General features: G+C 45.1%; 1 protein-coding gene and 1 pseudogene across 6 annotated transcripts in view; both read left to right on the plus strand.

Annotated features, from left to right (window-relative positions):
* The window catches only part of MTMR14 (myotubularin related protein 14), a 44,958-nt gene that overhangs the window by 8,629 nt on the left and 13,194 nt on the right, over positions 1 to 23,135 (plus strand). For 5 of the 6 annotated variants that reach the window (XM_006917591.2, XM_006917592.2, XM_015593781.2 and 2 more), the window contains exons 4-13: positions 6,126 to 6,201; positions 6,502 to 6,562; positions 8,046 to 8,168; positions 9,204 to 9,277; positions 13,880 to 13,950; positions 14,540 to 14,614; positions 19,381 to 19,447; positions 20,725 to 20,810; positions 21,092 to 21,168; positions 21,426 to 21,462. In XM_006917591.2, the coding sequence (XP_006917653.1) occupies positions 6,126 to 6,201; positions 6,502 to 6,562; positions 8,046 to 8,168; positions 9,204 to 9,277; positions 13,880 to 13,950; positions 14,540 to 14,614; positions 19,381 to 19,447; positions 20,725 to 20,810; positions 21,092 to 21,168; positions 21,426 to 21,462 (747 nt within the window). The remainder of the gene's footprint in view (positions 1 to 6,125; positions 6,202 to 6,501; positions 6,563 to 8,045; positions 8,169 to 9,203; positions 9,278 to 13,879; positions 13,951 to 14,539; positions 14,615 to 19,380; positions 19,448 to 20,724; positions 20,811 to 21,091; positions 21,169 to 21,425; positions 21,463 to 23,135) is intronic. The other variant, XM_025050730.1, reaches the window with a different exon arrangement.
* LOC112484444 lies at positions 5,682 to 5,803 on the plus strand (annotated as a pseudogene).

Here is a 23,135-nt window from a genome sequence, read left to right on the forward strand (position 1 = left end):
GTTGGGTTGTATAAGTTCTGTATATATTTTGGATATTAACCCCTTATCAGATGTATCATTAGCGAATATCTTCTCCTAAACAGTCAGTTGTCTTTTTGTTTTGTTGATGGTTTCCTTTGCTGTACAAAAACTTTTTAGTTTGATGTAGTCTCATTTTTTAATTTTTTCTTTTGTTTCCCTTGCCCGAGGAGATATATCTGAAAAGAAATTCCTGTTAGTAATATCAGAAAGTTTACTGCCTATCTTTGTTCATTCTTTCAATCATATAATTCACCAACTACTTGTTGCATGTGTACTATGTTCTAAGCTGTTTCAGGCCTTACAATACATCAGCACATAAAGTAGACAAAAATCCTTACCTTCATAGAACTTATATTCTAGTGAGTATCGTTAATTTGACTCCCTAGTATGACCTCATTTCACCTATCTTTTTATGATCCTTTGGTGTAATTTCTGTTCCTGTTTTGCATATGAGACTCAAAAGTGGTTAAGTAGCTTACCCAAGGTTTCTTTAAACAGCTAGAGAGCTGGGATTTGAACGTGTCCCAAACTCCTTCAGGCAACCATGCTGTAATTTAGAGTTATGGTGTGGTGCAAGAGGAGCTCACCACAGAGGGGCAGCACTGTGGACTGGCAGACAGATGTAAGCCATACTTGACTTGAGAGCATTGAAGGAAAAGCAAAATTATTGGAAGGAAGGGGTGAGAGGGTGTTCCAAGAAGGTATGCAGGATGGAAAAAGACATGGAGCCAGGAACAAGAGAGGCCAAGAGACTTCCCTGATAGGAATGGAAGTTACATGTCAGAGTAGAGGATGGAAGGGATTGAGTGCAGGAGGCTGATTGCTGACCAAGTTGCCAGGAGAACCGCTGTGATTCTTGAGCAGGAAAATACGGGATGAAAATAACATTTTGAAGATTAGTCAGGGAGGAGTAGATTTAAAGTAGAAGGAGCCTGGAGATGGGGAGAGGAACAAGGATGTAGCCTCTTTATTCGTTTAGCAGGTGTCTGAGGGCATGCGCTATAGTCCCAGTGGCTTATAGATTCCAGCTGTAGGTCTCAGCATGAGTGGTTGAGGGCCTTGGCAGGGCAGTGGGGAGGAGAGATATGAGGCTTGTTTCTATCTCTTTGTGTCTTCCTTTCATAAAATGAGAGAAGAACAAATGTGAGAGGGGAAGTTAGGAAGGGAGGATTTAGCCAAAGGCTTTCTTTGTCAGATCAATTTTAGGGAAAAATGTTTTTGGAAGTTAAGCCTCCAAAATTGATCATCTTAACCCATTTCCCATTTAGAAAAAAAATGTTCAGCTCTCTGCCAGCATTAATTTAACATCACATGTAGGAATGCTATATTTTACAGGATTTGGCATTGTCAGGATCTTGAATTACTATATTTTGTAAGTGGAAATACCACTACTGAAAACAGAAGGCTATAAATAGAATGATGTCGTTCGTTTCCAAAGACTATCAATATACTAAAGCGATGAGAAAATAATAAAAGCAAGATATTTCCTGGCAAACTTTGAGGGTAAGGTTAGGAGTGTAATCCATGAGTTATCTCGGAGTAAACGTTGCAGCCGCAAAAGCCGCTGGCAAGTATTCTGGAGACAAACGGAAATGAGTTAAAGCTATTTGTTTTAACTCATTTAGAAAGTTTTCTTGTTCCTAGAAGTTACCAGAACTCCAGTTTAAAGATCACTGCTCTGTGGAGCATAGTGCTTGTCACTAGAAACTACAAAGGAAATGGTCAAACCAGTGTTTCAAAGTGTGTTCCATAGAACAGTAGTTTAAGGATGTGCTTGTGAAAAGCATTCCCTTTCAAACAAGAATGCGAAATACTGCATACTAGATTTGACCTAACTCCCAAGCTCCAGATTCATAAAGTACATTGATATGTGTATACTGACATAGTAAAGGCTCTGAGAAGTCCTATAACAGATAGACATATGTAGGTCTGGTGTTTCTCTCTCATTTGTCTCCAGACCATGAGTAAGGAACTTTTCTGGATATGTTGGGGAAATGCCACACTGAACAGCTTAGTACAGTGGAGTTGCTGAATGACAGATTGTTAGCACTTACAGAGTTGGTAGGCCTGTGACAAAAGAGCCCTAAGCCAACCAATTTCAGAGGGAGGATGATGAGTTGGAGGTATTATTCTGAGGAGGCTTTGACATTATTAAATCTTTGTGAGGGCTTTGCCACTAATCCTGCTGCTTTCGACTCCTTTTGCACCATCTCGTCCAAGCCATGTAATACCATTTCATACCCCTTAGCTTCTCCTGACTCAGTAGGTGTTTACTTACTTAATACCTACTTACATATGCTTTATTCTAATTGTGTGTTGGAACTTCTGTCGTTTCCTATTTTGTATTTCCTTTGAGGGCAGAGGCTTTGTCATATTGCTGTCTTCCCAGCACCTAGCAAAATGCCCGCCCAGCTTGTAAATGCAATCTCACCAGGAAGATACTGCTCTTGGATAAAGCACTGGTGGACCCTGTGCTAGCTTCTAGGGGTACAGCGATGAGTAAGACAGTCCTTGTCCATATGGAGCTCAGTGAGTGGGGAAGGCAAACAAGTGATCAAGCAATTGAGAGGGAGATTGGGAAAGGCACAAGAATGTCTTCTGTTGTGAAATGGGGAGAGAAGTAATCCTCAGAGATATGTGGCACTTAGCAGGCTCCTGTTAACTAGTGTGGTTGGCAGTGTTTTTTACAAACATTACTTTAGAGACACCTACCTCTGCCAGTTTGGGGGGTGGGTGTATGTTAAGTGCTTGCTTCCTGCTTCCTTCAAAACTCAGTTCATGCCACAACATGGATAGACTTAGAGCGTATTATGCTAAGTGAAATAAGTCAGACAGAGAAAGACAAATACTATATGATATTACTTATATGTGGAATATAAAAAAACAAAACAAACAAACAAAACAAACAATGTCAGAGAACAAACTTATGGTTGCCAGATGGGAGGGGGATTGGGGACTAGATGAAAGAGGTGAAGGGATTAAGAAGTACAAATTGGTAGTTCAAAAATAGTAACATACAGAGTATAGAATAGGGAGTTTTAAAAAAGAAAAAAATCAGTGTGGCTGGTGCAACTGTGGAACTAAATGTTTAATTTTATTTCATTTCAGTTAATTTACATTTTATAGCTGAAGCAGTGGAGGGATTTTTGTTTGGCTAAACAACTTTATCTTGGGACAGGACTACATTTCCCTTTAAATGATAAAAATAAAGCATCCTCGTTGAGATGGAGTATAAATATAAAATATATATCGGATTTTGAAGACAGTACAGAGACTGTTAAATGTTAATAATTTTAAAGTGATTATATATTGACATATTTTGGATATATTAGGTTAAATAAGATATATTATTAAAAAATTCTTTTAAACTCAGTTCAAGTATTTAAGGGTAGGATGTTCTCCCCTAACAGTTATATTGGGCTTTTAGACACTTAAAATTAGGACAAGTCATCTTTCTCTTTGCTTCCCCACTTAACAGAAAGGGAGCAGAGGTCAGTCACTTTTATTCTGTGTGCCAAAGGTATAGTTAACAAGATTAGCAAATTGTAGAGGGATGTTTCTAGTGCAGAATCAGGGGCCATTCCTAATTAGGTAGAGAGCATTCAGAGTGCATCCTGCTTTTTTAGCTAAGCTTAAAATGCATAAATGATGGATTATGAATAGAAGCCAAGAGGGTAGGTAGCAGGGGTCAGGAGTTATACTCTATAGTGGGGTGCAGCTTTCCCCAGATGCTGGCTCAGTACCTTCCTGCAGAGGTTGGTGCCGCACTTGGAGAGTTGGCTAACTTGCCGGCTTTTCTCTATCTGACTAGTCCTCTGGTCCCCAGGTCTGGCTGTCTCAATTACCGAAAAGACAAGGGCAGTTCAAAGGGATATGGGAGAACTGGGAACAGAAAGAGGTATCTAAACCTTCAAAAGAATTTAAGAAATGGTCTCAAAGCTCAGTAGCCAAAAGGGGGTGTGTGTCTGCTCTGAATAGAATTAACAGAAAAAAGGCAAAGAAGAGAGATTTGATACCAGCAGCTTAGATGATGGGGAAAGGTAGGTATGACAGTACATGCCATTCATACTCAAGCCACAAGTTCCCCATTGTCTTGTTTTCAGAAATCAGACCCCTCCCCCATTACCATTAGAGTCTTGGGGATCTTCTCAACCTGGGGATTGACACTTCCCTTCTGCAACTTTCTGCTTTGCTGCTCCTAATTATTGGCTGGTCACCTTAGCACAGGGACTCTTAACAAGGGCTGGAAATGGATCCATGGATGCATTTGGGAGAGTCCAGAAACCCCTAAAGTATAGGTAAACTATGGTGTATACATTTTTTTTCTGGAAAAGTTTATCATTTTCATTAGATTTTCAAAATGCTTTTGGACCTAGAAAAAGTTAAGCAGTGCATCTGCCAGAGTGCATCTTGCTAAGGCCAGCAAGAATCCTGGTCCAAGTCCTTAGACTTTCAGGACAACCTTCCCACAGATCTGTTCTTGCCTATAGCACTGAAAAAGTGCCCCACCATGCCCCAGGTTGTATCCAGTTTGCTTTTCTATTACCTGTGCCCTCTCCCAGGCAGCCACTACCTCAGGAGGCCAAAAGTTTCCACTCACCCCTTTCCTGTGGCAGCAAACTGTTTCCTTTCCTTTATCTTACAGATAGAGAAGGGGAAGACAGTATTTTGTGGTCTTCCAGGGACCCATTTTATTGCCAGGCTGTGTGACCCATTCAGAAATGGCTTTTATTCCCTCTGTGTCACCTTGCAGCTTCCCGTCTCTATTGTAATCTCTCAGCCACCCTCACTGCCACCCCCAGCTCTTAGCTAAATTCTGGACTAGTTTGCTTCCCCATCACCAGATATCTTCTCCCATTCCCCAACCCTACTAGATCTCATCAATTTAATTAAAGATGCAGCTTTGAAATTAGATATATTGAAGTTCGTGCTAGTTGCCTGGTTTCCGCTTCAGTCATGAGGAAAAGAGTAAAACTACATGTAAGTACATCTATAGCTACTGCATTTCCTTGATACAGAAGAGAGAGAAGATACCATTTCTTTAAAAAAAGAAAAAAAGCCCTCTAACATTTCTCCCGTAATTGGCCCTCCTGCTTTAAAGTGTTGACCCTGTACTAAACAGTTACAGGTAATGATGAGCACACAGGCTTTGGAGGTAGGTGGGTCTAGATCAAATTCCAGCTTACCCCTCATTGTATGACCTCATTCATTACTTCACCTCCCTGTGCCTTTTCTTCATCTGTGAAGCAGCAGCAGCAGTTTGCGCCACCTGCCACATCTATCTCATGGGCTCTGTGAAAATTCAGTGAAAAGATGGTGTAAATGTTTCAGTACCATGCCCAGCACACACACACATGAAAACCACCAAATCTTATACACGGTGCAAAGCCCTAAATTTATCCATTATAGTTAGTAACACTCTGGCGCTGCTCGTTTGGGGAGCTACCCCTTGACAAAGGCTGCAGATTAAATTCTAGGCATACTTCAGACTGACTGCTGTGGTCTCGATGCTGATAAAACTATGGTGAGTGCTATTGGACCCATATCTCCTCTTGCCCTGGAAGAATCGGAGGAGAGTCCTAAGTGTTCCTTCAGCTTCAGAAAACCAACTGACTATTGATCAAAGGGTACAACTTCCAGTTATAAGACAAATAAGTTCTGTCTATGGCCATGCCACCCTGAACACGCCCAATCTTGTCTGATCGTGGAAGCTAAGCAGGGTCGGGCCTCGTTAGTACTTGGATAGGAGACCACCACCTAGGAAGACCAGGTGCTGTAGGCATAAAAAAAAAAACAGACCCAACAACAAATAAGTTCTATGTGGATCTAATGTATAGCATGGTGATTATAGTTAATAATGCTATGTTATATGTGTTAAAATTGCAAAGAGCGATGATCTTAAATGTTTTCACCACAAAAAGAAATGGTAATTATGTGACGTGATGGAGGTGTTAGCTAACACTATGGTGGCAATGATTTTGCAGTATATAAGTGTATCAAATCAGCATGTTGGACACTTTAAACTACACAATGTCAGTTATATTTCAAGCTAGGAAAAACAAAAACAGAAAATTGTCTGATCCTGACAATTGTTTCTCTCTCAGCACATTTGCAGGTCAGCCACGCTGGCTGGATGGGGGGAGCTATATGGACGCACTGGCTACAACTATATTTTCTCAGGTGAATGTTAAATTGCATCCTCTGTGACTAAGAACAAGAGCCCAGTCAAAGAGAATAGCCGCCCCCAGCCACAGGGGCATGGGTGGAGGGTGCCAGCAACCTGGGGAGCGAGTAGGGACCTTCTTTTATTACTTGAGGAGATGCTTGGGGTAGAGAAGACCACTAGCTTATGGGATATCTAGTGCTGAAAGGACATGAGGGCTGTCCTTAGGGGTGGATCTGGTGGGGAAGAAGGCTGATTAGGAAGCCCTGGGTGGAGCCCCATGCCACTGCCTTGGTACTGACATGTTTCTCGGTCAGGGGGTGCAGATGATGCCTGGGCAGATGCGGAGGATGTCACGGAGGAGGACTGTGCTCTTCGGTCAGTGCCAGGTTGTTATGGGTCTGGGCTTGTATTGGGGGCACGGTTTCTGACCAGTGGTGGCTATTTTCATAATGACAGTTTATATTCATCACTGGTCCAGATGAATGGATTGACTCCCTTCTTCTAGCTGCCAAGTCCATGCCCCTGAAATAGGGTCATTGAAATCCATCCCATATCTTCACACCAAAGCTGACTTTATTGAATACCCAAGCAGTCTGTCTCCACCCTAGCTACACATAAGGATCCCAAAGATAATGTCCTAGCTTGAGGTTCCTGGTGCCACAGTCCGAGACAAGGCCCAGTTTCCCAAGTATGGCCAGGGTGCTGACGGCCTGCCTGCCTGCCAAGTGTCACATAGCACACCTGGTGCTGAGGTACAGGGCAAGGGCTGAAGTCCCCATAGGAGAGATGTAGACTAGAAGCTCCATAGCTCTTTGGTGCCATAATAGAACTTTATACAAACAAGTATTTTAGGCCCCCTTAGGTAGGAAAAGCACTGGTTCACACTGTCTTTCCAAATGTTTTTAGAAAACAACACTATAGGATATTTTGGAAGAGCTCCTTTACATGGTCTGTATCACATGGAAATGTCTTTAACTGGTATCAGGGGTCTCTGGAATGCACTCAGGCACCCTTGTAAGCTCAGCTGCTCAGAATCATGGCTCGATGCCTGAAGGCATCTCACTGTGCCCGGGTTCTGTCTTTTAGTTCTGAGAGCAGAAGCTCTGCTTTGTGCTCAGGAATGTTTGTCTCTTCCCCTAAGATCAACGACCTCTGCTTCAGCCAGGCCCTCAACCAGGCCATCTTCTGTAGCATACACTATTCTTGGTAAGGAGACTGCTAGGGGCAACAAAGCAGTGGGCATTTAAAAAAATTAATGGTGATTATTTACTCATTCTACTTTTGTGTTTGAATAATCAAAAGGCAGCCTGGGGATTAGGAAAATTTTATCGTTCTCCTTGCTTCATAGGCTTGCTAAGTAGAAGATATTCACTTGCTAGTATTTCATAGTCAGTTGATAAAATATCTCTAAAAACTCCATCTCCCAATAAGAATTTCAGTCTGTTATGTTTTGAGCAAGTCATGGCTAAAATTGGTCATAAAAGTTGGAGGGAGATAAACTCTAATGGAAGCTCAAAGACTATCAGCCACCAGTTTGCTGCTTTTCAGAACTCGGAGATTATCTTGAGTCTTCTGGCTTATAGTCAAGCAGGGCCAAAAAAGCCTTTTTCTGTATTGGGGCTGCAAATTGCTTCTCTTTGAAATCCATCCCAGACGAGGTGGATAATCTCTTAGAAAGTCACCTTCTCTGCCCCTTTCGTAGAACCAGTTGTACTGTCTTGACCCTTCCTCTATCTTCTATAGAAGAGAAATAAGTTCTTGCCAGTGACATCTATACTTCCTTGAACACATTCCCCACCCCCTGGACTTTTCTGAATGAATGTGCAATGCAACTTCTCCCTCTGGTTCTTTGTTTCAGAAGTTCCGACACGCATCTTTTTGATAAGGTCAGAGGCTATGACATCAAGCTGCTTCGGTACCTGTCAGTTAAATACATCTGTGACCTGATGGTAGAGAACAAGAAAGTGAAGTTTGGCATGAAGTAAGTACAGGGCACCCACTGTGAAATGGGCAGAGGTGATGTGTTCACAGGCTTTTCAGGTTGGTGATAGTACATAGTTACTAAGGGCTCACCATGTGCCAGGCCTTGTGCGGAGGACTTTCTGTGCATCCTCACTTGTATCTTCAAACAGCCCTGTAAGACTGATTCTAGTGTCCCCCTCTTGCAGGATAGAAATTGAAGTAAAGAGAGGTTAAGTAACTTGCTCAAGGTCATCCAGATAGTAACTGAGGGAGCCATGAGTCTCTAATCTGTGCTCTGCTGCCTCCTCCTCTTAGACACCCTTGAAGGTTTTTCCAGGCTCCAATATCATCTTTGGTAAATTAGAGTCTTTGAAAACGGAACAAAAAAATCAGTGTATCAATTTTTACTTCACATATGGACCAAATCTTGATGTGATAAAACAAAATTTGAAAAAAAACGGAACCTGGGTTTTGAAATGATAGGATTTTTTCCAAATTTTTATTTTTTTATAATGACTTTTAACTATGCTGAGGTCGTCCTAGAAAATAAGGCACAGTGAGGCTAAATTACAGTTCAGCTGTCTGCAGATACCCAAACACTGTCTTATCCCTTTCTCCTTCATCTGTCAGAACAGTACAAAGTTATCCCTTTCAGGTGCTGTTTGTTCACTCTGTTCAAGAGTGTCCTCAGTAGGTATGGAGGTGAGAGCTCACCAAAGGGTCCCAGTTATTTGGCTCTCGTTTTACTCTACCTGCCAGGTCAGAGGTTGTGCTGCCTTCGTTTGTGGGACTTAGGTGGAAGGTGGTTCTGCAACTTTAGGTTCTGGTCGCGTCTGCTGAAGTATTGGAGAATAGCCTTTCTCATTTGATAAGTGAGGGTAGGGGGCAGAGAAGTTACATTTTTTAATTGTTCAAAGTAAGTGCTGCTGAAGGGAATCATTTGCAACTCTGAAGAGTAGTTTCTTTAGCAAGAGGTTTAAGTTGTTATAATACTCATTTGGGGAATGGTATGTATGTGTTGTGATGCCATAACACATTGTGTCCTGTCTTGTAGTGTAACCTCCTCCGAGAAGGTGGACAAAGCCCAGCGCTATGCCGACTTCACTCTCCTCTCCATCCCGTATCCAGGTAGGGAGCTCTTTTCAGGGTCTAGTCAAGTGACAGGCTTCCAAGGACTGGGGCCTCTGCTCTCCAAGGCTGTCTGTAGGCCTTTAGCACTTAGGTACATAAGTGCCCTGGACCTTTCTAGGAGGATTTGTGTCAGCCAGCATAGCACACTGTGGCTCCCAGTCATAGGCTTTCACACTTAGGGCAAGACACTGTCAGAGGGGTCTACGTGTTGAGTTTTGACACAGATACTCACCACTACAACCTTGAGCGAGTTACTTCACCTCTCCAAGCTTCAGGTTTTCTCAGGTGTCATTTGGAACTTAGTAAGGCTTAGCTTAGGGTTTTGTTGTGAAGAGTAGATGAGATCATGTTTATGAAAGTGCTCTGTGCAGGTAAAGTATAAAATGACGTTATTAGTACTCTGTGCCAGCAGCTAATTGTGCTGGGCTGGCCTATGTGGATGTGAACCTTTGCATGTCTGAAATTGCCTCAGGCAGAGCTGTTCTGGTGGTAGACAAATATAATTGCTCTGTCCTCAGTTGTACTTGGTTGGTGGTGGCCTCACCATGTTGCAAAGCACTTTGGCGTACACAGTGCTAGCTGTGTTTTTCTCCTGCACACAGATTTGTATGCAACCAGTGGCTAGGGCAGTATTCTCTGCACTGGATATTAAAGCTGTATTGGTCTAGCTGGTAACATTTAACCTTTCTGGCAATACCTGCTTGTTCAGCAAGGGAGGCCAAGGCGCCCTAATAGCAGTATAAGACTTTGTCAACAAACAACAAGAAGTGTAGTCTTTCTCCCTTGAGAACTCTCTCCTGCTTCTCAGCACCAGCATTCTGCCTTCAGTCCTGTGCTGGACCTTGTCTCTTCATTGTAGAGCCACATAGCCAATAGCAAGGGCCGGCTGGTGACAGCAGGTTGCTATATAGCCAGGAGACCTTCTCATTAGAACTGCAAGTTCATCTAGTGCCTGGTGGTGAGAGGGTATCCTCATCAGTGTAAGTTGGTGGCATTGAAACCGTGATCCCTGATAGCCTGGCACTCTTACAGTGGCTTCCACCAGAGTCTCTTCCCTCTTCTCTGCCAGCTTAGCATTTGGTGCCATGTAGAGCTGGGCATGCATCTTAGCCATAGCACTGTGGATCCTTGAACAAGTCCTTTAATCCTCTGAGCATCGGTTTCATCCTCCATGAAATAAAGATAATGGTACTTATTTCGAGGTGAAGTGCCAGATACATCCCTAACGGGTGCTTGGTAAACACCAGGCCGAATAATGGATACAGGGGAGGAAAGGCTCAGAGAAGCTCCTGTTCCTAAAAGCCACCTTGGGCAGATACAGACTGTAATGATGACGCTGTGGGCTTGACAGCATCAGAGCTGCATCATGACAGGAGCATCCCAACCAGGGTGTCCAAGCTGGAGCTGTCAGGTAGATCTAAAACTGATTTCACACCAGGCTCAACTCCCAGGAGATGCCTTAGGGGTAATTCACAGACTGAAGTATACTGTCAAACAGGAAAGATCTACATTGCCTGAGGAACTAGGCATTGCTTTCTTTTTTATATTTAGGTTCTAAGTAGGACTTAATTACAAAAAAATAGTTTTGCTAAAAGTTCGAATACCACCGCTCCAGGACAGTAGCATGATATCCTTTCTGCTATAGTTTGGCAACTTGTTACAAGTCTCCCAAAATGTTAACACCCTTTGAAGCACTTCATTAGGCCATAATCCAGCTAACTTGGGGCTAACGATATTTATCACAGTGTCTATAATAGCAAAACATGGGAAATGTTTCCATTAGTCAGAATAATGATTATGTAAATGATGGTACAGCCGTGGATAGAATGAAATATTACAGTCATAGAAAATACTTTATAATTTTTTGACATGGGAAAATGCTTAAGATGTTAAGCAGGATACAAATTTATATACAGTAGTTCTCCCTTATTCGTGGTTTCATTTTCTGAAGTTTCAGTTACCCGCGGTCAAGCACAATCTGAAAATATTAGGTGGAAAATTCCAGAAATAAATAATTCATAAGTTTTAAATTGCACGTCATTCTGAGTAGTGTGATGAAATCTCACGCTGTCCCTCTGCGTCCTGCCCAGGACGTGAATCATCCCTTTGTCCAGCATATCCATACTGTTTATGCTGCCTGCTCATTAGTCACTTAGTAGCCATCTCAGTTATCAGATCCACTGTCATGGTATCACAGTACTTTGTTTGAGTAAACCTTATTTTACTTAATTAAGGCCCCAAAGCATAACAGTAGTGATGCTAGCAATTCAAATATGCCAAAGAGAAGCCGTAAAGTATATGTATGTATAGGAAAAAACATAGTACATATAGGGTTCGGTGCTATCTGTGGTTCCAGGCATCCACTGGGGGTCTTGGAATGTAGCCCCTACAGATAAGGGGGGATGACGACTATGGTACATTCTCGACTATGTAAAGGAAAAAGTACTTACACAAAAGTGTGAGAAGGAAATATGTTCTGTTAATTTTTTCCCCGTTCTTCCAAAACCATTTATGTACTATATCTGGTAGTTGTGTGTGTGTCGAGGGGAGGGTAAGTGAGAGCAATAAAAATAAAAAAGGCTGGTCTGGAGGAGCGCCATTGCACACCCAGGTAAGAGGACAAGGAGAAGCACTTTTCACTTGCTTACTTATGCCTTGAACTTCTTTACATGCCTATATTTATAACAAGGAAAAGAAACAAAATGATGTTATTCAAACTAAGTCATAAAAATGCACTTTACTGAGTTTCCGGAGTCTCAGTTGAGCTCTCTAATGACTTTGAAGCCCATCCAGGAACTATGATGGTATCAGTTCTAGTTTGATCAAACTCACTTGGGCTTAGACTGGCCCTTGAAAGTGAGAAGTGTTCTGGGAGCACTTCCTCCAGAGCACCAAAATAGACGGGGCCCAAAACTCCCCAGCACAAGTCTAATTTGTTTCCTCCTTGGGTGACTGGCTATTCTCACCCCACTTTTGATCCCAGTCTTCTTACCTTTCAGTGGGTTCAGAAGCCTATTCAGGTAATGAATGTTACGAATTGCTCTGGGTACCAAGTCTATTTTAATTCTCTTTCTCACAGAAAAAATTGTTTCTGCATCTTAGGCTGGTCAGAGCTCAGCCTGGAGCCTGTGGTGTTGATTTGAGCATCTTGAGTTTGGGAAAACAAAGCACTTCACAGGAGCTCTGAGAGATAATTGGTGTCTCTTCTAAACCTGGCTGAGAAGCTCAGGGCCTCTGTCTGATATTTATATGTCTCTTTCTCCCAGCGAGGCACCCAAGAATAGGTTAAAGTGTTACAGCTGAGGATTGTTTCCTAATTTCTCAGTCAGCAGTAAGTTTTGGGGTATTAGAGTGTGGGATGAGAGCCAGGTCTACAAAGCATGAGTTGTGTCTCTCTAGATCTTCCTCTCCAAAGGAACCTTTTCTTTCTTCCTTGGGATGACCTCAGACAGGAACTTAGCCCAAGAGTAGCTGGAGAGTTCCATGTGAATTTTTGGCCTATGGCCACTTCCGCAGAATTCAGACAATTGTTTTGCCTTTGGGGACCTCATCAGACTTAGACCTGTGGCCAAAGCCATGTGCCCTCCAAAGTTTGTGTTGGCCCTGGTTGAGAAACTGAGAGTAACTGCAGGAAGCTACTCTCAAAGTTCTTTCTCATCCTCCTTGAAGCCTCAGCAGCCCCTGGATGCTCACTATGCTGTGTTATGAAGGCAAGCCTCATTCTCTTCGAGCCAAGCAGTTGACTGTAAGCTGTGGAGCTGGCACTGTGAGTTCTTGTTGCCGCAGCAGCATGATGATAATAATATGCTCCCATTTGAATGCCACTTGTATCTGTACTGTGCTAGGTGTTTTATATGTGTTATTTCATTTCATCCTTAAAGAACTACTTTTCAAATGAGAAAATCAAGGCTTAGAGAAGTTAAACAACTTGTTCGCAGTCAAAGAGCTAAATGAAAACGTGAGATCTGAAGCTGGGAATGTTCCCTAAGCCCTTTCTCTCCACTGGTCTCTCTATATTCACAAGGGTTTACCCTAGTGGGGTTTCTTAGATTTTTTTTCCAGCGAACGATGCAGAAAAGTACCTCTTGGCCAGATTTGTTAGAGATGGATGTGTCGCTTAGCACCTGTCACATTTCAGACACTGTCTGTGGTCCTTTCCAGTATGTTTCAATGTTCAGTCCTCACTGAAAGCCTGAGAGGTTGGTATAAGAGAGGAGGGGCAGTGCTCCTATGCAGCTACATAAGTTGCTGAGATAGTGCTGACGGGACACAAATTGTAAGCCATGCTTTTTGTTTGTTGGCTGTTGACACTTTGGGGACATGTAGGACAAAGTAGGATCTGAAATGAGGGGGAACTGACCAATAACCAGTGAGTACAGATGGAGAGAGGTGTGCAGGCAGGCAGTAACTAGCAACCAGAAGAGCACTGGAGGCTTGTTCCCTGTCTCTCCCAACCCATGTCGGCTCTGGCCTCATCTAGGGCCCACCAGTGTGGAGAAGTATGTGAGCTGGTGGCCACCTCAGTCCTGCAGCACTCAGGGTCATCTAAGGAGACTAGGTTAGAAGGAGTTGTGTCATAACTCTGTCCTCCTTTTCCAGGCTGTGAATTTTTCAAGGAATATAAGGATCGGGATTACATGGCTGAAGGGCTCATTTTTAACTGGAAGCAGGTATGAACAATAACATTCATCAGCTTGGATCTTTAAGCAGCTAGCAGTCTTTTTGGGGAAAATAACTACCCTTTTTTTTCTCTTCTCTGAATGAGTCTCATTATTTTCTCTCCCTCTTCTCCTTGTATATACATGTTTACATTGTCATCATATATACTTTCCTCTTCCCTGTTCAGTTTCTCCCTTTCTTTAGAGGAGTTTGCAGGGACAAGATAGGACAAGTCCTTTGTTCTACCATCTGTGTCAAAGATGGGACCAGCATTCTGTTCCTTCCTCAGTTGGACTAGGTCACAGGAGCCTGCTGGAGGCTGAATGCAGGTTGATCACATCTGTTTCAGCAACAAACACTTGAGTGACCAACTGAAAAGCTTCACTTGGCTTTGAAGGGACCAGTGGTATCTGGTCCCTTTGATTTTTAAGCTGTCACTCCCTAGGGTAGTGCAAGCATCTGGCCTGGAGAAGGCAGGCACTGTGGAGGGACGTCCTGCTTGCCTATGGTAGCCACAGCTTCATGGCTGCAATCTGCCTTGTCACCCTGTCTTTTCTTGGTAACCAACTCACATCTCACAGGTGTCTTTTCTGTCCCTAGGACTACGTTGATGCCCCACTGAGCATCCCTGACTTCCTGACTTGCTCTCTAAACATTGACTGGAGCCAGTATCAGGTAAGGGGCCTGACTTGAGCAGGGTAAGTTAAGGAAAGGGGCCAAGAGGAACCCTGTTGCCTACCCGACAAGTCCCTCATGCAGACACCTGAAGGCCTGGCTTATACCCTCTGACTTCTCACAGGCTTTGAGAGGAGGAACTGCTTATCTGTTTAACTCTCTCCGGATTTCTCTTGGCCCAGAAAATCCAAGCTTTCTGAATGTGACTCATTCAAAGATCAGCATCCACCAGGGGGTTCTGTTTCCAGAGGATCTCATGGTGTCTGCTTTCCACCTCTGGGCTTTAGTGACTTTTTTTTATTTTTTCTTTTAAATGTGTGTTCTGCCAGAGGAAGTGCAGAGCTGCCTGACCTCATTTGATTATAGAAGCTTTAAAATTATATCCACTGTGCTCCTCTCCTCTGTCACCTTCTGCCATGGAAAGGTTCCTAGTCTTACTGGATGTTTAGCCCACTGTACAAGCCCAAAAGTCGTCAGAGGTCTCTTTGTCACCTGCTTTAGCCAGGACAAGTAGCCTTGTTCTCCTGCCGCCTTCCCCATGTCTATTCCCTCTGCCTGACTGCCACCTCCCAAGCTCCTCTCGTCTGGCAGACACACTGCCTCTATATGGCTCAGATGTCAACTCCAGGAGGCCTTCCCTGATGTTTCCTCCCCCTGCCCCAATCCCCATCCTGGAGGGTTGGATGCCTGCATCTACATTCCCATTGACCCCTGGGCACATCTATCATGGAATTTTCCACTGAGCCTTAGTCACTAATTTAGAGATCTGCTTCCCCATCTCCAGTAGACTGAGGTCCAGGAGGATAGGGAAACATGGCTTGTGCATCCCCAGCACAGAAATGCACAAAGCCTGGAGCTGGAAAGGCTGAGCCAGTGAATACCCAGAAAACATCCTTTTTCCCTCCTCTTTTTCTCTAATCCCAGGTCCAGACAATTCCCATTCTGTTTTGAGGTCTCCCTAAGAGAGGCCTGGCCCACTTCTTAGGTAGCTGTGTGCTACCATATCATGTTGGACTTTGTTGTCCTGGTAGCAAGTGGTCTGTAAAGGCAGAGGCTATGCTTATCTCATTTTATCTTGTACTTCCAGCCCCTAATCACAAAGCAGATGCTCCATAACTCTTCGAGTGAATGAGTTAGAGTGGCGTCAAGTCTTCTCTACAAAGGTGTTTCTACAAGAGACAGGCTGTTAGGAAGGAGAGCCAGCCAGCTATTTGTCGTGCCCCAGAAGGCTGTAGCAGGAACAAGTTTGGGGGTCTTGTCCTCTGGTCTCAAGTCCCAGGCTGTACCTAGACAGATTGAGTGGCCAAAGATCTACAGGCTTCCTTCTTAATTTGTTATATGCAGAGGTCTTGAGACCAGCCCAGTCCTCCCTTATTTTCCTTTCTGGCATGTTTTTTCTCCTTATATAGATACAAACTGGATCTGAGGAACTACTCTCTCACCAAATAAGGTGAAGCTGTAGGGATTTGATGTGTTGACAATGTGAGGATGTTTGTCTCTCTAGGATGGAGTCCTATGTATGGGAGGAGGAGTCCTCCTTAATAGATAGAGGCCCTGGACCTAGACCCTGGCTTGCTCAGCCCTTCTTGCGTGGCTCTGTGGCCTTGAGCAAGTGACCTCACTTTTATCTGAAAGTGGAGTTGACAACACCTATTTTAGCATTGTGGCAGGGTTCAAATCTGATTACCGTGTGAAAGCGTCCTCTTAACTGAAATGCCAGATTGATTTTAATGATGATAATCAAGAAGTAGGCTACTAGCTTGCTAACTTAAGCAAGTGAACACTAATGTTTTAGGCACAAAATAATGTTCCTGCCTCTCCAGTCGCTCAACTGGTTGGTCTCACTGGGCCTCCTACCATCTTCTTCCTCGGCCAGATATGGGTTCTGGCCTTTCAGCTCCTTCAGCATGGGGGTCCAAGGCTCCCCATTACTCCTGATCTCCTAAGGTAATCTCACTCATCGTCCACTGCATTAGCCGACTGCCAATAGTCCAAACCTGGGACTCTGGGCCAGGCCTTTCTTTGGTGTTCTATATCGCCATCACCCTTTGCAAGGGTTCCTCCATGCAGCCACCTCAAACTTGAGCTGTCTGAAATGAAATTGGCCACAACCTAGAGTCCCCCTAGGCCCTCCACCATCTACCCACTTGTTCAAACTCAAAACTTAGGTACTTCTCTCCCCTCACAATCATTGCCAGGTCCCATCAATTCTCTAAATTTCTGCCCCTGGTGAAACTCTCCAGTCTCATGTCACTAGCCTAGTCCAGGCCACTGTCATCTCAGTGAATCTCATGTCTGAGCCTGGGTCCACATTGAAGGGTCACTGGAAATAGCGAAAGTAAAACATTTGAATAGGGCCTCAACGGATAGCAATACTCAAATGATGGAGCATGGTCATAACTGTCATCCCCTTCTTTAAAACCTGCCACTTGCTTTCCCATTTTCCTTAGGAGATAGCCCAAAGACCCTTTCACGGCCCACCCAGCTCCCCGTGGTCCAGCCTTATTCTTGTGACTGGCTAGCTATCCTCTTCTCCAACTACACTGGCCTCCTTTCAGCCCCTTAGAGAACACTGCTCTCCAAGATTGTGCTTGCTAATTTCTCTTCCAGAAATCCTTGTCTCCTTTTCCTTCCCTCTTGTATGTGTGCACCACATCCAAGAAGCCTTCTCTAATGGTCCCTGTGGATGAGGCTAGGGTCACCTCACTGATTACGTGCTCCTGCAGCATCCTAGAGGTTTCCTTTTAGTCATTATACCTGCGGCAGTTCACTTCGCCTTACCTCTCTTGGAGCCCCATGAGGGCTGACGTTGTCATTTACTGTGTCCCAGGGCCAGACCCTCAGTGATGTTCACAGGGCCCGAGCACTGGTGGCAGTGTGTGTCTGGGACTTGCTGCCTTCCATGCAACCAGCCGGAATTCCACAGAGGTCTGCTGCTTCTTTCTCTGCCCTAAGACCCCTTCCAGTGTCCGCTTCTCCTCAAGTTAGCCCCTGACTGTGAACAGGTTGTGAAGGACATTCTGCAGGTGCGTCTTGGTCACTAAGCGTTAAGCCTTGGAGCTGCAGAGATGCCAAAATGGCCTCTGCCCAAACTGGATTCAGTTCAGGAAAAGAGGCAATAACATAGCCATCACCTCCATAGTAGGGCTATTGACCAGCGGACTCTGTAGAGAAAATAATGGGGCTGGGCCTTTGCAGGGTGAGTAGGAGTTTGCTAGCCAGGAGGGAAGAGTACTCCAGGCATTGAAACATAAGCAGAGGCATGGTGCTTAGTTCTGTACCCAGATACTTTTTCATGCTGCATGTCGGATGAGAGTCAGAGATGAGCCAAGATTTTAACGCATTTCCCAGGTCTTCCTCGTGTCTGCCAAACTTGTTTCTTACTCTGGTATGTAGGAAATGTCCCTGCACTGTAGCACGTGATTAAGAATGTGAACTTCATAGTTGGCAGAGCTGGGTTCATGTCCCAGCACAGTTTAGCTGTGTGACCTTGGGCTTGTGCCAGCCCAGCCTGTGGTTCCTACCCCAGCACTGGGCTCAGTGTGAATCTACTGTCTTCCCTGGTTGTTGGCATCGCCTTTGAACAGCCACTGTGGTTGGAGCTCCGCAGGCTCCAGTCCTTGGCTGGGTCCTGCCCACTCCTGGCTGCCTACTCCCTCAGCCCTCCTGACCTCTCTGGGCTTTGTGTGGCATAGCTCCTGCCTCCCGCTCCTCCTTTTTTCACCTTGCCAGAATTACAGCTCTCAGGAAATCTACTGGCAATGATGTGTCTGACATGTTTGAGCCAGATGAGTGGAGAGACCCTGGTGCTACTATGGGTAATGACTTCATTAGTGTAGCAGTGCAGTGCTGTCTCTGGAGCTGCTGAAAGTGGGTCAGGACTCTCTAGGGTCTGTGAGAGGGTCAGGTAAATGAGCCTGATATAAATTCCTGGGAAAACCATTCCAATTACAGGTGCCGTGTTCACTCTCACCCCGGAAAGTGCTTTCTCACTCGCATACCGCCCTCTCTGCATAGCCCTAGAACACTGATAAGCAGTTGTCGCAGGCTTTCCCCCCTGTTAGGTGGAAGGGAGCTACAGAACTGGGTCAAGCCCCTCCATGGAATTCCAGATTCCAAGTAGACTATTCCTAAGAGCATCTGGTCTAGACCTCTTACTTGGGCTAGAACACAGGTTCCAATCTCTTTATAGCTTTTGCCTATTTTTCATCTCCCGCCTCATGGGCCTCCTGTTTTAAAAGATTCTGTCTGCCAAACAGACTGCATTTATTATTCATCAAAAGACAGTATGCAGTGAATAGCAGTAAAAAGCAAATGAAACATGGTTGATGAGAAGGTTGATATTTTCCTTGCTTTCTGAGATGTGATAGATTAAGGAAAGACTCTTTCTGTTTGGTGACAGTGGCCATGGGCTCAAGGCTCTTTGTTCTCTTAACTCCCTCAAGAGCCATATGGGGAGCCCATATGGATGACTGCTGCTGGTGGGTGTGGGGCTGTGGGTTGCTCAGGCCTCTGCATGGCTTCCCCTTCCTCACCATCGTGTTGGGTTAGAACACACTGAGTAAGGGGGACCTCAGGGGTGAGGGTGCAGGGAGAGGTGGAAAGAGCTTTCAGAGTAGGAAGTAAAGTCTTGGATTATCTGGGGTTTGAGACCTATTACGTGTGACCAAGAACTTTGGGTATTTGTTGCCCTAGAATAACTCTTAACATTTTGTTTTTTAAATACTTCAATTTCCCAGTCCCTTTTTATCCTTCTTCCTCAACAGAGTTGGGATCTGGTGCAACAAACACAAAACTACCTGAAACTGCTGCTTTCCATAATTAACAGCGATGGTGAGTCTGCCTCTGCCTGAGCCCTCAAGCCATGGATCTCTTGGGTGTTCCCAGGTCATGACACTGTACATGTGTGTTCGTTGGGGCCACATACATTATTTTTGCTCTGGGTAGAAGGATTTGGGGATTCCCTTTTCCATTGGCAGCTTTATTGCATGTCCTCAAAACCCTAGAAAACAAAATAATGAACTCGTTACTATCTGAATCCCATACAGGATGTTTCTGCACTGGGTCAGCTGGCCTTTGAGCTTTGAGCATCAGCGCTGTATGCGGGGGCCGGAATACCCTCTTTTAATTCAGAAAGATGAGAGAAAATCAGTCCTGGCTTCTTATTGGGCACACAAAAACTCATACAGGGCCTGTCAGCTCACCCTAGTTGGCTGTTTTAATTGGATGGTGTCTCTGTAGCGCTTGATGTCTCTGGGGCGTGCTGACTCTAACTCCTCAATATCAGTCAGGACTTTGTGTGGGATTTCACTCGCTTGAACAAGTGGAAATATACTTGCTTATACAACCAAGAAGGCCCAAAGGCAGAGCCAGGTGCCTAACAAATGTCACAAAGAATCTCATTTCTCATACCCGCTGTCTAATTAGCTTCATGGCCAATAACCTTTCCAGACTTGTTTCCTGCCATCTTAACTCCTCCAGAAAAAAGAGACTGCCTCTGTCCCAGAGCTCATGCTCATTGGCCCAGTTTGGGTCAAGGGCCCATCCTTGAACCAGTAACTGTGGCTAGGTTTATAAAAAAGTCAGATTCCTGCCCCTGGACCTAGGCAGTGGTTCTCTATCTGGGGCAGTACTGCCCCTCAAGGGGGTTCTGGAGAGTTGGGTGTTGCAGGAACTAGGGAAGGGCTACCAGCATTTGGTGAATGTTAGCCAAGGATCCTAAATGTCCTTGGGACAACACTGCAGAGTGAATTATCTTCCTCCAAAATACCCGTAGTGCCCCCTTGAGAAATGCTGGGTGGGGACATTCAGGTCAGCCCCACCTAAATGACCTGGGCAGAGTAGACTATCCAGGCATTACTGCTTTCCTAAAAGTACACCAAGAACTGTAGCCAGAAGAAATAAGAGACGCTGCAGATAGACAGATCTCCCTCCTGTCCTCCGCCCTTTTTCTGGGACTAGGTTGGAGAAGGATCATGGGGAGGCCCTCCAGGAAGAGGGAGACTAGGAGTGGCCTGGCTCTCGTATCAGGCCAGAAGAGTGGCATGTCCCCTTCTCATCAGCCCATGTTTGCTTCTCTTCTGGACTCCTGTTCTGTGGTTCCTGAGTAGATGACAGCGGGCTGCTGGTACACTGTATCTCAGGCTGGGATCGGACCCCCCTCTTCATCTCTCTTCTGCGCCTTTCCTTGTGGGCTGTGAGTATGGATGGGCTGGGCCATGGGGTCAGGGAGCATTCAGAGGCCCCTATGAAGATCTGCCCTCTTAGAGCATTAGGGCTACCTCCAGAAAGTAGAGAAGATTTGGAGTGAGGGACTCCAAGTTGGAGCAGGTATTGTGTTTAACCCTGTTCCTAGGAATGTTGGGTAGGTGGTTGTCACTGGGTCTACAGTTGTGGTTCAGCTCCTGGGAAAAAGAGGGAGCTTTGTCACGGAGAGGCATCTTTCTGATCTTGACATGTCTCTCCGGTCTCTTCCAGGATGGGCTCATCCACACGTCCCTGAAGCCTGCTGAAATCCTCTACCTAACTGTGGCCTATGACTGGTTCCTCTTTGGGTAAGCCTTTGGGGAATATCAGTTGTGGGGTAGGGGTGGTACCTTGAGAACTACGTTTCTGTGTGTATGTGGGTACAGTGGCTTCTGTGACAGGGTTGGAGGTGAGGATAATTCTGCCCCCTTGGGAAAGACTGAAAGATGCTGGTCAGGCCTTACCTGAGGCTATGGTGTCAAAGTCACAGTCCCTGTGACTTGGGTCCCCTTTGCCCTCCCATCTCGGCACTGCTCACTTTGACCTCCTTTCCTTTTTGTTGCAGGCACATGTTGGTAGATCGGCTCAGCAAAGGAGAGGAGGTGGGTATTGCTCACAGTCTGTCAGCACATGCCAGAACTCCAAGAGCTTAGGCTCTTATATGCAAAGAAGGACAAGATGACATTCTGTTTGGTGTCCACCCTTTCCTGGTGCATGCTGGGATTAGGCAGCATGGCAGGGAAAGCACCAGCATAGTAGCCCCCATTTTGAGTCTCAGTTCCTCTCTTGCTTGGTAGAGATAATACTTGCCCATGTGGCTGCCTGTGACCTTTGAGTGTCAGTCCTTTTTCCCCTCTTTTTGCTTCTCATGGGTGACCTTATTTTTTGCACTCAGCTCTGGAACCAATTTATAAGTCCTTTTCTGTGCCCTTCATCCTTATAGCTAAAACCCAGATGCTCTTCCCTGTCCTCTCTACTCTCATCACACCCACTCAGCAACTTTTAAGCCCCAGGGCTGTCTGTGCAAGCAAGGTCCTGCCCTGCTCCTCACTACCAGCCTCAGATCAGGCATAGCCAGGGTCCCCTTCCTTTCTGGGGGCTGTCCCTTTTTCTTGCTGATCTCTGATCTCTCCGTGGCCCATCTTGTTTGCTGCTTTTTGCAGTCTTTACCTCTTTAGTATGCTTGTTTTCCTCATACACAGGTCTGGAGTTAGACCCAGGTTTGAATCAAAGTTGCCTTGCTCATTACCTGGGTGACCTTGGGTAATGTGATTAACCTTGAGTCTCCTGCTGTCGCTCATGCTGCTTCGGAAAGAGTATGAGTCCATTTGCCCAGTGTGGGAGCTGTCGCATGGGGTTAGCTCTTTTTCTTTTGCCCTCACTGTCTCCCTCTTATTTTCCTAAAACATCTTTCTCGCCCTCCTGAGAAATGCCTTCTTTTCCAGGCATTTTATCTAGTGTCTCTTTCTTTTGTTCCTCCCTCATAGCTGCTCCTTGCCCCTTCTAAATCTCTTCTGAGCACTTATCACATCTGCCAGGGCTGCAGAGCTCATAAGCCTGTTCCTCAGAGGCCTCCGTGAACTCTGTTAGAGGCAGTGACTTTGGCATTGATATCCGCACATAAAGCCCCTTTGCAGCCTCTCATTTTGAGACTCGCTGGCTACTTTAGGACACTTGCCTTCCACGCCCTCTCCCCCCACCCCTGAAGCAGGCTAGATTCTGTCTTCAGAGACTGTGCAGAGGGTGAGGCTGAGCCCAGTGGTGTCTGGATTCGAAGCTTGGCCATCTCCTGGCATACACAAGAGGGTCTCCTTATCTGGGAGGTTGCGCTTCAGGGCATGGGCTTTTCTCTTACCCTACCAGACACTCAAGATATTGATGCTTTAAAAAATAAAAACAAAACACTGAGGTCTATTAAACAGCACTCTGTTTCTCTGCCTTGTCTTGGAGGTTCACAGAGTACATTAGCATGTTAAAGACTAAAAGTCTTTGGTGAAAACAACTATTTAATTTCATATAGCACAACATTTTCATACTGACCTGGCCTGCCTGCCTGCCTGCCTGCCTCCCTCCTTCCCTCCCTCCCTCCCTCCCTTCCTTTCTTTCTTTTTGAAGAAATAATATGGGGCTCTGGAAGGGTTCATGGACCACACCTCTCATAATTACTGGAGAATTTAAAAACTGCAGAGACTATGCCTTGTGAGCATTTCATGGAGGTCCATTTGACTAGGACGATGGCTGGAAGAAGAGAGAATTTGCTGGTGGCACTGGGAAT

Source organism: Pteropus alecto, unplaced genomic scaffold (genome assembly GCF_000325575.1).
Source record: "Pteropus alecto unplaced genomic scaffold, ASM32557v1 scaffold75, whole genome shotgun sequence".
Taxonomy (NCBI): Eukaryota; Metazoa; Chordata; class Mammalia; order Chiroptera; family Pteropodidae; genus Pteropus; species Pteropus alecto.